Raw genomic sequence first — 12,459 nt, 5'->3', positions numbered from 1 at the left:
CTTGAACTCAGGTGGACAGGCTTGGTGGCAAGCTCTTGTATTCACTAAGCCATGTCACCTGCCCCAAGCTGCAAGGTTAATATGAAATCTAAAATTTAAGTCCCTATAGGAAAAATACTAAGTCAGTGAAATTCACAGGAGACCTGTGGACATTTTTTGTATTGGGTATTTTTCTCATCATTGTAACAAAATACCTGATAGAAGCCACTTAGGGAGGAAAGACTTTTCTGAGGGCACAGTGGGGGTCATGGTGTCAGGGGCAGCTCAGTCTCTGTCAGCTGGAGCTTGTAGTGGTGGCTGCTCACACGAGGACTAAGCTAGAAAACAGCTCAGAACCACAATTGGTGTCATCTCCAGGGGCCGCTCTAGCGGCTTCCTTTTTTAAAATTTATTTATTTTATGTACATGAGTACACTGTAGCTATCTTCAGACACACCAGAAGAAGGCATCAGATCCCATTACAGATGGTTGTGAGCCACCATGTGGTTTCTGGGAATTGAACTCAGGACCTCTGGAAGAGTAGTCAATGCTCTTAACCACGGAACCATCTCCCTAGCAACCCCCTTCCCCAAAATCTTAAGAATAAAACAAAAACCTGGGGAGGAATGTGTTTATTACCCCTCACAGGTTCAGGTCTATCCTGGCTGGAAACCAGAGCAGGAGCTCAGGGCAGGAACAGAAGCAGAACCTTGGAGTGCTGCTCACTGCACCTCACGGCTTGCTCAGCCTGCTGTCTTCTACCACCCAGGACCACCTGCCCTGGCGTGACACCAACCACCGTGGACTGGGCCCTTCCATAGCAACCGAGACTCAAGGAAATGCCCTGCAGATTTGCCCACAGGCTGACAGACAGAGGCAGGCTAACGTTTTCTCCGTTGAGGTTCTCTCTTCCCAGGTGACTAGAGTTGGTTTCAAATAGACAAAGAAACCTCGCCAGCAAAGGTCTAACCTCTCACTTCCTCGTCCTTGAAGGTCAGGAGGTCAGAGACTGTTCTCTGCAGGGCTGTCCCGTATGTGTTGTCTGGTTTACCCCACAGCCCTGGGTTGGATCGGTGTCTTCTCATTTCCTCCAATTAGGGGAAGAGACTGGGTGAGAAGCAGATTTGGCCTGCCACTTGTGACTGAGAGACTAATTTGTTTCCCCCATTCCCTTCCTTCCCCTGTGCTGGGGATAGAACCCAGGGCCTCCAGCATGCTAGGCAGGCACTCTTAACAACGCTGAGATAGACAGTTAGTGTTCTATTTTGCCAAAAAAATTTTTATTTTAGTACATTCCTACTTTCTGGAATCCAGAAGAAACATGCTATTTCTGAGCTAGCTTCATAGCTTGCACCTGAAATATCAACACGTGGGAAATAGGGGCAGGAAGAGTGTACGCGCCAAGCCGGTCAGGGCTGCATAGCGAGAAACCCAGTCTCAAAGACACAAAACACAGAGGGGAGTGATGGCAGGTGCCTGTGATCCCAGCCTTCTGGGAGTGGAGGTCCCAGGATCAGGAGTTCAAGGAGAGCTTCAGCCATGTGGGCTGTGCGAGATGAGACAGGAAGCGAGAAAGCCCCAGCCCCCAGCTCGTTCACGGGATGTGTCTTTTTGTTCTGATTTGTTGAACAGCTGCTTGGCTGTACCCCTCACTCTACCTCCTGCCACCTCGTGTCCTGATTCTTTATGAAAAGCAGAGGTTCTGCTTCTTCAGCATTGAGGAACTGTGCTCTCCTAATGGATTCGAGGTCACAGGAAGGTCACTGCTGGTCTTGCCTGGGCACCGTCTTTAGAATACTCTACTGACAAAATGTTGGACGGAGAGTGTGCATAGAATATCATCACCAGCCCAGCCTCCCCTCAACCTTGACACGGATTTCACGTGTTCAAAGGGAGAGTTTCAGGAAACGTTAGACCTTCTGTTTACTCCTGTGTCTGGGCCCATCCTTTACGATGTGTGTGCCTGAAGAGATTGTGTTTGTTGTTTGTTTTTTTTTTTTTTTGAGACAAGGCCTCACTGTGTAGACCAGGGTGGCCTTGAACTCACAAAGATCAGTCTGCTTCAGTTTCCTAAGCACTAGTGAGTGGCACTATACAGAGCTCTGGAGGGAAGATTTAAATGTCTCTCCTTCCTTTCTTTCTCTGTTTCTGCGTGTCTGTCTTTGTCTCTGTCTCTGTAGGACTTCGACCAAACAAATGGACAACAGACAATAGGAAGCCAAGCTTACAAGTCTTACTGGCACCTGGGCACTGTGGTCACAGATGCAGAAAGAGATACAAAGGACAAGATGGCTGGGCTGGGACAAGATGGCTGGGCTGGGCCTTGTGCAGAGCTCAGCAGAGTGAAGAGGGGCGGCAGCTGGTGCCTTGTGTGTGTGCACAGCAGACACGGTGATCTTTCTGGGTAGATAAGGTGACAGACACCTGGGGCCTAGGCCAGGTGTCAGGAACATTCCCCTCCCCTACATCTCTTTTCTTTTTGCTTGTAAGGACCTTCCCTAAGCAGAAAGGAGTATCAAAGAGAAGCCTCTGCCTGTATTTGCCAATTACCAATGTAGGCGACTGCAAATTGATGAATGGATTCCCCCTCCCCCCAACTCCTTTCCTCAAAGGGAAACCTCCGAGCCCCTTTTCTGTCAGCAGTGGCCTATTGTTTCCCTGAAGATACTCTTGAACTAGTCCCCCACCCTAGATCTATTTGGGGGGTAATTTTTTTTGTGTAGTCCTTGAACCTGTCTGTCGATAGTGTGAAGTGGGCAGAGAATGGACAGGAGCTAAGAGTGTGGGGTTTCCTTCCAAGTCAGAGGAAAGCAGCCAGCACTCAGATTCTGAGGGCTCCTTCTGTCCTGGGGAGGGTCAGGGAAGAAACAACTAGAAGCAGTTAACCCCCAAGGAGAGAGAGAAAAGTGTTGCTAACAACGAGAGAGCTTTGTTTACAGCAGGGGTGAGGCAGGTTAGACAGCTGGAGGAACCTGAAGGGCCTGGGAAGACAAGCTTGGGAGAAACTTAGTGCAAGGCGCAGCTGCTCAGAGTGGGTCTGCATCCAGCCTGCGCTGGCAAAGCACCAAAGATGGGCTTTGTGTTGGTCTTTTGGGCTAAAAGGATTTAATGTCAGGGTGTGAAGAATCTATCGACACATCAGTGAGTTAGAGTCCAGAGTCCGTGGGGGAGGAAACTTGTGCTTTAGCCGAAGGGCTTTGATTCCATCCACCAACAAGGGACAATTTCTTCCAGGAATGGCATACCCAGCCCCAACCTTCTTAGGGACCAGTTGGAGAAAGAGAGTAGCTCAGACCACTGGGAAATAAACTAGAATCCATCAGGGACTGGGTGGATGTGGTACTAGCCTGTATGTAGATTTGCTGGTGGAACCCGTGTCTGGCTGTAAGGTTTAATCAAAGGTGGCCAGTGGCTCCACTGTGAGTGAGCCTAGATTGTACCATCTGCCCTGCACCCCATTTCTGTGTGCACTCTGTGTGCTCCGACTTAGGAGACATGGACCTCCACAGCCAGCCTTCCTTAAAGTTCTTGAATGCTGCAAAGTCGTTCCAGTCAGGAGGACAGATGGGAGGCAGAGATTATTATGGGTCGGGGATGTCATCAGAAGATGAACGGTGCCTGCCTTTGGTTGCCCACGAGCAGTATAGTACGCAGCTCATCTGATGCAGCCGAACACAGGAATTACAGGTCCCGGCAAGATACCTTCATGTGCATTCTCAGCTAACTATAGCATTTTTTTTTAAACCCTGGCTGTCCTGGAGCTCATTCTGTAGACCAGGTTGGCCTTGAATTCACAGAGATCCACTTGCCTCTGCCTCTCTAGTGCTGGGATTAAAGGTGGGTGTCACTATGCCCAGCTCTTATTTTTTTTTTTTAATTGTGAAATTGCCCAGTGACACAAAGCAAATCGAATCAATCATGTCATCCGCTCCTGGACCCTCTCCTCGCTTCCGTAATTACTGGTTCTTATTCCGTCTTCCTTCCCGTCTTCTCTTCCCTCCTCCCACCATCTCTCCTTCTTCCCTCCCTCGTTTTTTTAAGGTTCATTTATTTTTCTTTAATGTGAATGTCTTGTCTGCCTATGTGTCTGCACCATGTATATGCACTACCCTCAGATGCCAGAAGAGGGCATCAGATTCCCTCAACTGGATAGCTGTGAGTTGCCATCTGGGACTGCTAGGAACTGAACTCAGACCTCCTGGAGGAGAAGCCAGTGCTCTTCTGCATCCTCTGTCTTCTGTCTTCAGTTCTCCTTTCCTTTCCTTCCTTTTCCTTACCTTCCCTTTCCTTTCCTTTCCTTCCCCCTCCCCCTTTTTAAGATAGGGTCTTACTAAGTAGCCTGGTTTGGTGTCAATTCACAGTTCTTCTACCTCAGCTTCCTGGGTGAGGAAATTCAAATTCAGCTATACTGCTATTTAATTAAAAAAATTATGTTTATATGTTTCTCTCTCTCTCTCTCTCTCTCTCTCTCTCTCTCTCTCTCTCTCTCTCATCTCTGTCTCTCTCTGATGTAAATCAGGTAGAGGCCAGAGGTCAATGTCTGCTGTCTTCTTCAGTTACTTTCTCTGGTTGACTGAGCTAGGCTTCCTGCCAGTGAGCTTCCAGGGATCTTGCCTCTATTCTCTGTTCTGTGGGCTCATCCTGCTGTGCCCTGCTTTTTACATGGTTTCTGGGGATCTGAACTCAGGTCCTCGTGCTTGTATGCAAGCACTTTACTCCTTGGTCCATCTCCCCAGAATCATCCTAGCCTTTATAGTTTGTTTATCCCTGGACCCATTCTGCACTTCTATGCTTATTGTTATTCTACTCTCTCCCAAGCAGCAAGAACAAATTTAATGTAATTCTGTGTTTTGGCCCAACTGACACTTTGCCCTTTCCTGATGCAGAATAGTTTGATCCGAAACTACAATCCATCGAAGTGTGGCGTTGTGCAGTCCACTCCCAACTGCTGCATCTAAGGCTCAGCGGGCAGGGCTTGGTTCAAACGTAAGAGTCAGAGGAACAAGGAGTGTTGCTGTTAGGAGTTGCTCCTAGAAAACTCAGACGTTACATCTATATAGTTACACCGATGTGGCTGTCTAAGCATGCCTGGGACACAGATGATGCCAGCAGACATGCTGACACAGAGGGGGAAAGCTCACAAAGCCTCAGTCCTACACAAAGACCTTCAGGCAAGCAAGGGATTCGAGAGTCAGGGAAAGTGTCTTCCCCAGGGAAGAGAACACCAGTTGTTTGTCTAATACCAAATGGTCAGTCCTGCAAACAGACACATACACAAGTAACATTATACGAACTGAGCGGATTGTATTCATATGTTTAAGGACACACACACACACACACACACACACACACACACACACACGTGCGCACAACAGTAACATTAATTAAGAAGCCATGGATCTGAAATAGAGTGGTCCTTGGGAGGATTTGAAGAGAGGAAAGGGAAGGGAGGAATGATGTAATTGCATCATCATCATCATCATTGGTTTTTCAAGACAACGTTTCTCTGAAGCCCTAGCTGTCCTGGAACTCACTCTATAGAAGACCAGGCTGGCCTCAAACTCACAGAGATCCATTTGCTTCTGCCTCCAGAGTGCTGGATTAAAGGTGTGCACCACCATTGCCCAGTTCTAATTATATTATAATATTAAAAAAATAAAGTTATTAAAGACTCACAGCAATCCCAAACCATAAAAACCTAACAGCAGTGACCAACCAACACCCACAAACGCCTTCCCCAGTCGGATTCCTCTGTCCAACCACAAACACCTTCCACAGTCAGACGCAGTGACCAACCAATAACCACAAATGCCTTCCCCACTCGGACACCTCTGTCCTAATATGAATTTGCACCTTGGATTGTTTTAAAAATTTTTATGAATGGAACCATGAAGGGTGTGTATCTTTTTGTACCTGGCCTGATGGTTTTGAACCCATGCAGTCACACCTATTGGGCTTTTGTTCCTTTGTGTTACTGAGTGACATTTCACTGGGTGGAATGTATCAGTTTATTGATTGATACATTTGCCATTTTCAGAATTGATTATTTGGAATAAAGTTTGCTTTTATACATTTTCACATAGGTTTTTATGAGACTCCTACTGTGATCACTGAATCCTTGCAGTCGACTTAGGATGGCATTGTGGCAATCTTCGTTCATGGGGATGAAGAGATAGAGTTGAAGAATTAGTTCTTAGCCTAAGATGTGCAGCTAGCAAAAACTGGAGGTGGGATTCTAATTCCAAATCAGATCTCTCTCTCTCTCTCTCTCTCTCTCTCTCTCTCTCTCTCTCTCTCTCTCTCTCTGTGTGTGTGTGTGTGTGTGTGTGTGTGATCTGTTGATTCTCAGACATTGTAGTATCTTAAAAGTTATTTGGGGGCCACTTTGTGAAGACCCAAATGGCTGCTCACCTCAATGGCTGTCAGTCCATAACTGTACTTAGTTATATCACTGTAGGAGCTCATATCGATAAGAATCGTTTTGAATCGCCATGAAAAGGTCACATGAGATTGCCTTTGAAAAGGACAACACCGTAAGACATTTAAAAGAAATGTGTAGCCAAGGTCGTTACAGTAACAGCAAGCAAACAAACACAAAATCACATCGGTATAATTCCTCATCTCCCAGACAGTCAAGCCCAGACTGTGACTGGGCATGTGAGACAGTATATAAATAATGCATGGCTTAGGATCCACTCTGTTCTTTGTGGAGCCAGGCAGAGAAGGTTTTTTGGAGAGTCTGCCTGTTCTTGCTTCGAAGGGTGTTGTTGCTAAGCACTGTTACTAATATTATGGAGAGACAGCCTCCTCGAGACTTGCCTCAGCCCTGGGGACGCTATGGTTTGCAAGTGGCTTAACAGATAGCAGCCACTGAGAGTTTTGTGACTAGTAAGATGGGGGCCAAGGGACCGTGGGAGGAAAAGTAGCACCGTAGGAAGCAAGGTCTTTGTTTTCTGGAATGATCCCTGGGAAACCTCCATGCAAAAAAAAAAAAAAAAAAAAAAAAAGCACAAAAGCACTGTCTAATGTTCACCAGAAACTGGGTACTCCAAAGAATTTCATTCAAATGTTCCCAGTATGGGGAAAAATCAGTCACACAGCTTAGCAAAAATCGAAAAATCTGCAAGGGGGGAGGGAGGGAAGGAGAGAGGAGAGAATATGAATTTTAAGTATCTTGAGAAACTCAAGTAGTATTTTAAGCATTTCTCTCTTCCTTCTAAACACTCTTTTGATCCCCTGAATAGATATCTGGAAAGTTCTGATTGAAGTCACACCTTGAATGCTTTCCCTAGACTTTGGGCACCCAAGATGTGAAGGGCTGGATGCCCAGCTGGAGCAGGCTCTGTGGGTTTCCCCCTCGTGGTTTCCTTCCCTGGGAGTTCGGAAATGCCACACGTTTTCCAAGACCTGTTTCCAAAAATCTGAGCTGGCTTGGGGTGGGGCCTCTGCTTGGTTGGATGATTTGCCTGCAGGACGGCTGCTTCAAGGGTGTGTGTTTCTGGGAGCACGAGGTTGGGCAGCTGTTCCTAAGGCTCGTTTAGAGTCTTGCCTGTGGATGGCTTCCTTTTGCTGTCACTGTGGGTATGGGCCCTTTTAGGGGCTGCTTGCCAGCCCTGGGAGGAGCTGTTAGCTGTTGAGAGGAGAGTTGGTGTGTTGGCAAAGACTCTTCCTCTCTCTCTCATTTCAAAATGGAAACTGCTCTCCCACCTCGAATGACCTTCTCAGTCTTTCCCTCTTCCCACCCTCCGTCTGCCTTCCTGTCTCCTTCTTGTGCTTTCTTTTTTTCATCTGATAGTGTAACTGTGTTACGGCCCAGGAGGGGGCGCTGGTGTACCTGCCAAGAAGGAAGGCTTCATAGGGCACAGGTGTGATGTCCCTGACAAAGTGTGAGGTGCTAGAGGGAGGCTGAAGAGTGAGTTCTCCAGGAATGTGTGTACATAGATGTCCCTCAAAGTAGAAGAGTGTGGTGTTGCTGTACTATGGCTGTCTGAGGTTTTTATAAAGCTAGAATCTTTTTCCTTCTGATCTATCTATCTATCTATCTATCTATCTATCTATCTATCTATCTATCTATCTATCTAGTACATGAGCGCTCTCCCTGCATATACACCTGCATGCCAGAAGGGGGCATCGGATCCTAATATAGATGGTTGTGAGCCACCGATATGGTTGCTGGAAATTGAACTCAGTACCTCTGAAAAGGCAGCAGCCAGGGTTCTTAAATGCTGAACTATTTCTCCGGTCCCTGAGGTATTTTTTTAAACTGTTGTTTTTTCTTAAAGGTTTGGTGATGCAGAGGTTAGATGGAGACCCTATTCCTGCAGAAAGGGAGGGCACTGTATCTGGAAACATCTGGCTCTAGCCTGGCTTCAAAAGCTCCGGGTGCCGGAATCTTTCTTTCTTATTTGCTTTGCTTCAGAGCAGTGCCAGCCTAAGGATAGAAGGGAATTGTCAGCTGGGGACTCTCTCTGAGACCAGGGGTGCTGATGACATTCTGGCTTTCACATGGATACGTTTCTGCAGCCAGTTTCTAGCACAGAAAGCCCTTTTCTTCAGGAGTAGGCATGCGTGTCTGTGTGTCGGAATTCACGGGCCCTGAGAGTGGTGGCATAGCTGTCTGTCCTCTGTTTATGATTAACTTGCTTGCATGCCTCCTCCTAGGCCCCACAAGCCTTTGGGTTTGCCCTGCACTGGGGCTGCCTGGCATTTGTTTTCAAGGACTGTGGGCTTTAAGGATGGTGAGTGAGGATACTGCTGGGGGGTAAGGTACGGGACCCCGAAAGAGATCCCTCGGTGACCACTTCTGTCTTCGGTATCTTTGTTCCCTGTGGCCTGTCCGTGTCTTGGTCAACTCAAAAGTGAACCGAGAATACCTTCCAGTCGCTTATGTGAAAAATGTCCCTTTTCCACTTCTCCTTCAAACTTCGATTTCTTCAAAGACCGCACCTTGATTTGGTGCAAATGTCTGGCTGAAACTTCAAACTCACCTGTTCTTCTGAATGAGCGAGATCAGTATGGAGGTCGATTTAATATGTCTGCCTGTTTTCACCACACCGATGCCAATGTTTGATGTTTCAACGGCGGTAAAAGAGCAAGTCGATGCAATGGCAACAAACGTGGACGTAAATAATTGACGGTTCGACGGTTGAGAAGGTGGCATGGAATGGCCACTGCCCGGGCCACCTTGTTGGACATAGGCTTCGTTGCAGTGAGGTGTGTGTTAGCTCTTTGCAGTGAGCAATGACCTGGTTGGATAACAAAAGCGGGAGGGTAGCCTTCCATTTCTGTCTCTCACTTGTCTCTTGCACGAGACCGGACTCATCTGGTTTAATGAGTGCTGGTAGTGCAGCAAGCCTAGAGGAGATGGATATGAGGGCCTTTGGCATTGGTTTCCTTGCCCATTGTGTTTCCTGGGTCGGGTACATGGCTGTGGTGGGTTGTGGGTGACGGAGGAGTCGTGTTGGTGCCAGGCTTCGCAGAGGGTGGAAGGGAACAAAGGAACCAGGGTTGGAAGTTGCTGGTGTTCTGGAGATACTCCTGTTTTAGTCACATTGGGACTTTGGGGGCAGCTGAGAGAGTCCAGAATCCCAAAACAAGAATGCATAATGGAACCCACTTGATGGAGAGATGTTGCACCTTCTTCTAATGCCTTTGTACCTGCTGTGCACTTGACCTGAACTAACTCCCAGGCGGTGGGGGATGGGTGGGAGCTGTTGACCCTGCTCACCAGCTGCAGGCTGACTTTCCATTCAGATTTTACCTTTCTCTGTGCCTGAATAAAATATACCCCATGCTGGGCTACCCTCCCTGCCATGTAGCTGAAACTGTCCATCAATTATCCTGGAGGTGCTAAGTGCTCCCACAGCCTCCAGAGGCCCTGCACCCTGTGCCAAGGCTATTTTTGTTTCCCCGGTTGAGAACAGTCACTTCTCATTCTTTCCCCCAGGCAGATTCTGAAGTCACCCCTGGTGAAATCCTCGCAGCTGCCTAACTGCCTAACCCATGGGTGGGACCTGGGGGTGGGGGGTCACTCCAGTCCAGTTATAAATAGACGTCCACGGCTGTATCTGTGATCCCCCACCACTCAGGAGGCTCACGAGGGCCCAAGGCCATTGCTAATGGATGCTTCATAAATAGACCAGGTGCATTTTGGAATCACCTTGGGGCTGCTTCTCTCTGCCCCAGCTCCAGTGGTAGCTAGGAGCTGAGCACATTGGAGAGTCCTTACTGAAGCCCGGGGTCCTGGAGTTCATTAACAGCCCCCTCTGCTCTTTGATACAGTCCTCTCCCCCCACCCCTGTATTTTCTGTTTGCTTGAACACCAGACTGTGTAAAAAACAAGGCAAATTGCTAAGGGACATCTTGGCCCCAACAGGGCTGTTTCCAAAGATGGGCTAATTGGTTTGTTTTAATTCCTTTCACCCCCACCCCTTCCATGCCTGATTCCATTCCCCCAGGAGGCAAGGTAGTTAGTTACGCTTCAAGGGCTAAGGGGGCTGGGAAGCCCCCGTGGCAAATGGAAGTGATGAAGGAGGGTACTCCAGAGTGAGGCCGGGTGCTGGTTCTGTTATGACTCAGGCCACGGCCTCTTCCTTAGCTAAGAGCTGAGGCGTTCTGTGTTCAAATCTGGATGGAGCTCGAATATGCTGTGCTGGGGACCTTGAGGGTATGAGGGGGTCGGTGCGGGCTCAGGACCCGAGGCTTGCTGGCTAACTTGGTTTCTTAAGAAGAGGCAAGTCCGGGTGAAGTTGATTACCAACCCTGTGTGGTAAAACTCCGAGGCCGGCAAAAGAAATATTAATGGAAGCCGACCGCGGCTGATCCTTCTTCCAGCATCGCTTACCACAATCCTTTCGCGGACTCCAGGTGGTGGAAGGGGAGGTAGCATCTTTCCTGATCACCCTCCTCAAGTACCCCTTGCCCCATTCTTGACTGGTCTCGGGACCGCCTAAAGTGGGACCCCGGGGTTGGAGGTCCTGGCGGTGGCCACTCGAAAAGGCGGTTTATCTGGGATAGAGGGAAGGTGGTGGTGGACACGCGTTTCTTCTCCGAGTGTGTTTTTCTCTTCTGCTATAAAGCCAGTGACAGCATCGGAGAAGTATCCCGGTGGACTGGCATGAGAGCTTGTCAGCTTGGGCGGGAGCCTGAGACAGCTAGCGGGGTCCGGAGCCCCGGCGCGGGAGACAGGGATCCAGACATCGGCATAGGGGAGAAAAGGCCGGGGCCAGTGCGCTCAGGGCAGAGTGCGAATCTGTCCGGGCGTCGAGCCCCGCAGCGCCCGGCGCGATCCAGCCGCTTTCTTTAGTTCGCTATCCGATATCGTCCTCTCCCCTGGTTTAGACGCCTGGGCTCACTAAGGTCGAGCTGCCTGAGCTGCCCCGGGTCAGATCTCCTGCTCACGGGAGTTCTATCTCCGAGTTCCCTAAGGTTGTTTCGCGGGTCGGGTCGCCTGCACTCCCTAGGGTCTCGGCTTGCTTGGGGGGAGTCAGAAGCCCAACCGCGGGAGGCGGGGCCGGGGCGGGGCCGGGGTGGGCGGTGCGTCGGAGCGGGAGGCCGGGAGCCGCTGGCCCGCCGCGCCCGGAGCGAGCCTCGGAAATGCCCGCGCTGGGGGAGCGGACACCGGCCGCCCCGCGGGCCCCAGGGAGAAGCTGAAGGTCGTTGGGAAGTGAGCGCCCAGTCACCTGACCCTCCGGCGCACCTAGGTGGGGCGGGGCCCATGCGAGGCGGGCAGCAGGGGCCGGGGCGCGGGCAGCGCGGAGCGCGCGGAGCTGGGGCGGCGGGGACGCGCGGCGGGCGAGGGCGCGGCTGGGCACCGCCGGCGGCCTCGCCATGTCCCAGCCGGCCGGGAGGATGCATTGCCGAAAGGCGGGGATCCGAGCCGCCGTGGTGCTCATCGGACTCCTGCACAAATCTCGAAAACAGAATAAAGAGAAAAGGTAAAGCTGTCCCCTGTCCTCGATCGCGGTGAATTCCAGTTGTCTTTTGGGTGGACTTTTTCCTTTTGGATCCTTGTTGGACAGGAAAAAAAAAAGCCTGGCTGGCTTTGACAGGACACTGGGGGAATCGGAGGGCCCCCAGACCTGACCTTTGCGGATCCCGGTACCCATCCCAGAACCTGCAGAGCGGAGAGACTTGAGCTACTGTCCCTGGCTCAGTCCAAGCTTTTCTGTAACTTGGCTGAGCCCGCGAGCTGCCTTTCTGGCTCCGCGTGCTCTGTGCCTCGGTGCCGGTGCCGACAGGCAAGGACCAAGTTTGGAGGTGGCTCAGCCCCCGCCTCCCCACCGTGTCTGTTTTTGGGTATTCCCCTCTTTGACTCTTTTCTTGAGATTGCTCGCTCTTCAGTTTGCTACTGGGCGTTGAAGATTGTTTTCTAGGCTATTTCAGGGACACGCTGGACATCTGCGTCGGGGGGTGGGGTGGTGGTGGGGTGGTGGTGGGGTGGTGGTGGTGGTGGTGGTGGTGGTAGGGGTGGTGGCTTGT

General features: G+C 50.1%; 1 protein-coding gene across 10 annotated transcripts in view; it reads left to right on the top strand.

Moving 5' to 3' along the window:
* The window catches only part of Rap1gap2 (RAP1 GTPase activating protein 2), a 217,125-nt gene that overhangs the window by 66,218 nt on the left and 138,448 nt on the right, over nucleotides 1–12,459 (top strand). For 2 of the 10 annotated variants that reach the window (XM_063269050.1, XM_017597290.3), the window contains exon 1: nucleotides 11,530–11,915. The exons of 7 other annotated variants lie outside the window; for them this stretch is intronic. In XM_063269050.1, coding sequence (XP_063125120.1) covers nucleotides 11,809–11,915 — 107 coding nt within the window. In that variant the 5' untranslated portion in view covers nucleotides 11,530–11,808. Of the gene's footprint in view, nucleotides 1–11,529; nucleotides 11,916–12,459 lie in introns of those variants that run through there. One more of the 10 variants, XM_039086005.2, reaches the window with a different exon arrangement.

Source organism: Rattus norvegicus, chromosome 10 (genome assembly GCF_036323735.1).
Source record: "Rattus norvegicus strain BN/NHsdMcwi chromosome 10, GRCr8, whole genome shotgun sequence".
Lineage (NCBI taxonomy): Eukaryota > Metazoa > Chordata > Mammalia > Rodentia > Muridae > Rattus > Rattus norvegicus.
The sequence above is the reverse complement of the archived record's forward strand: the minus strand, read 5'-3'. Positions and strand labels throughout refer to the sequence as shown.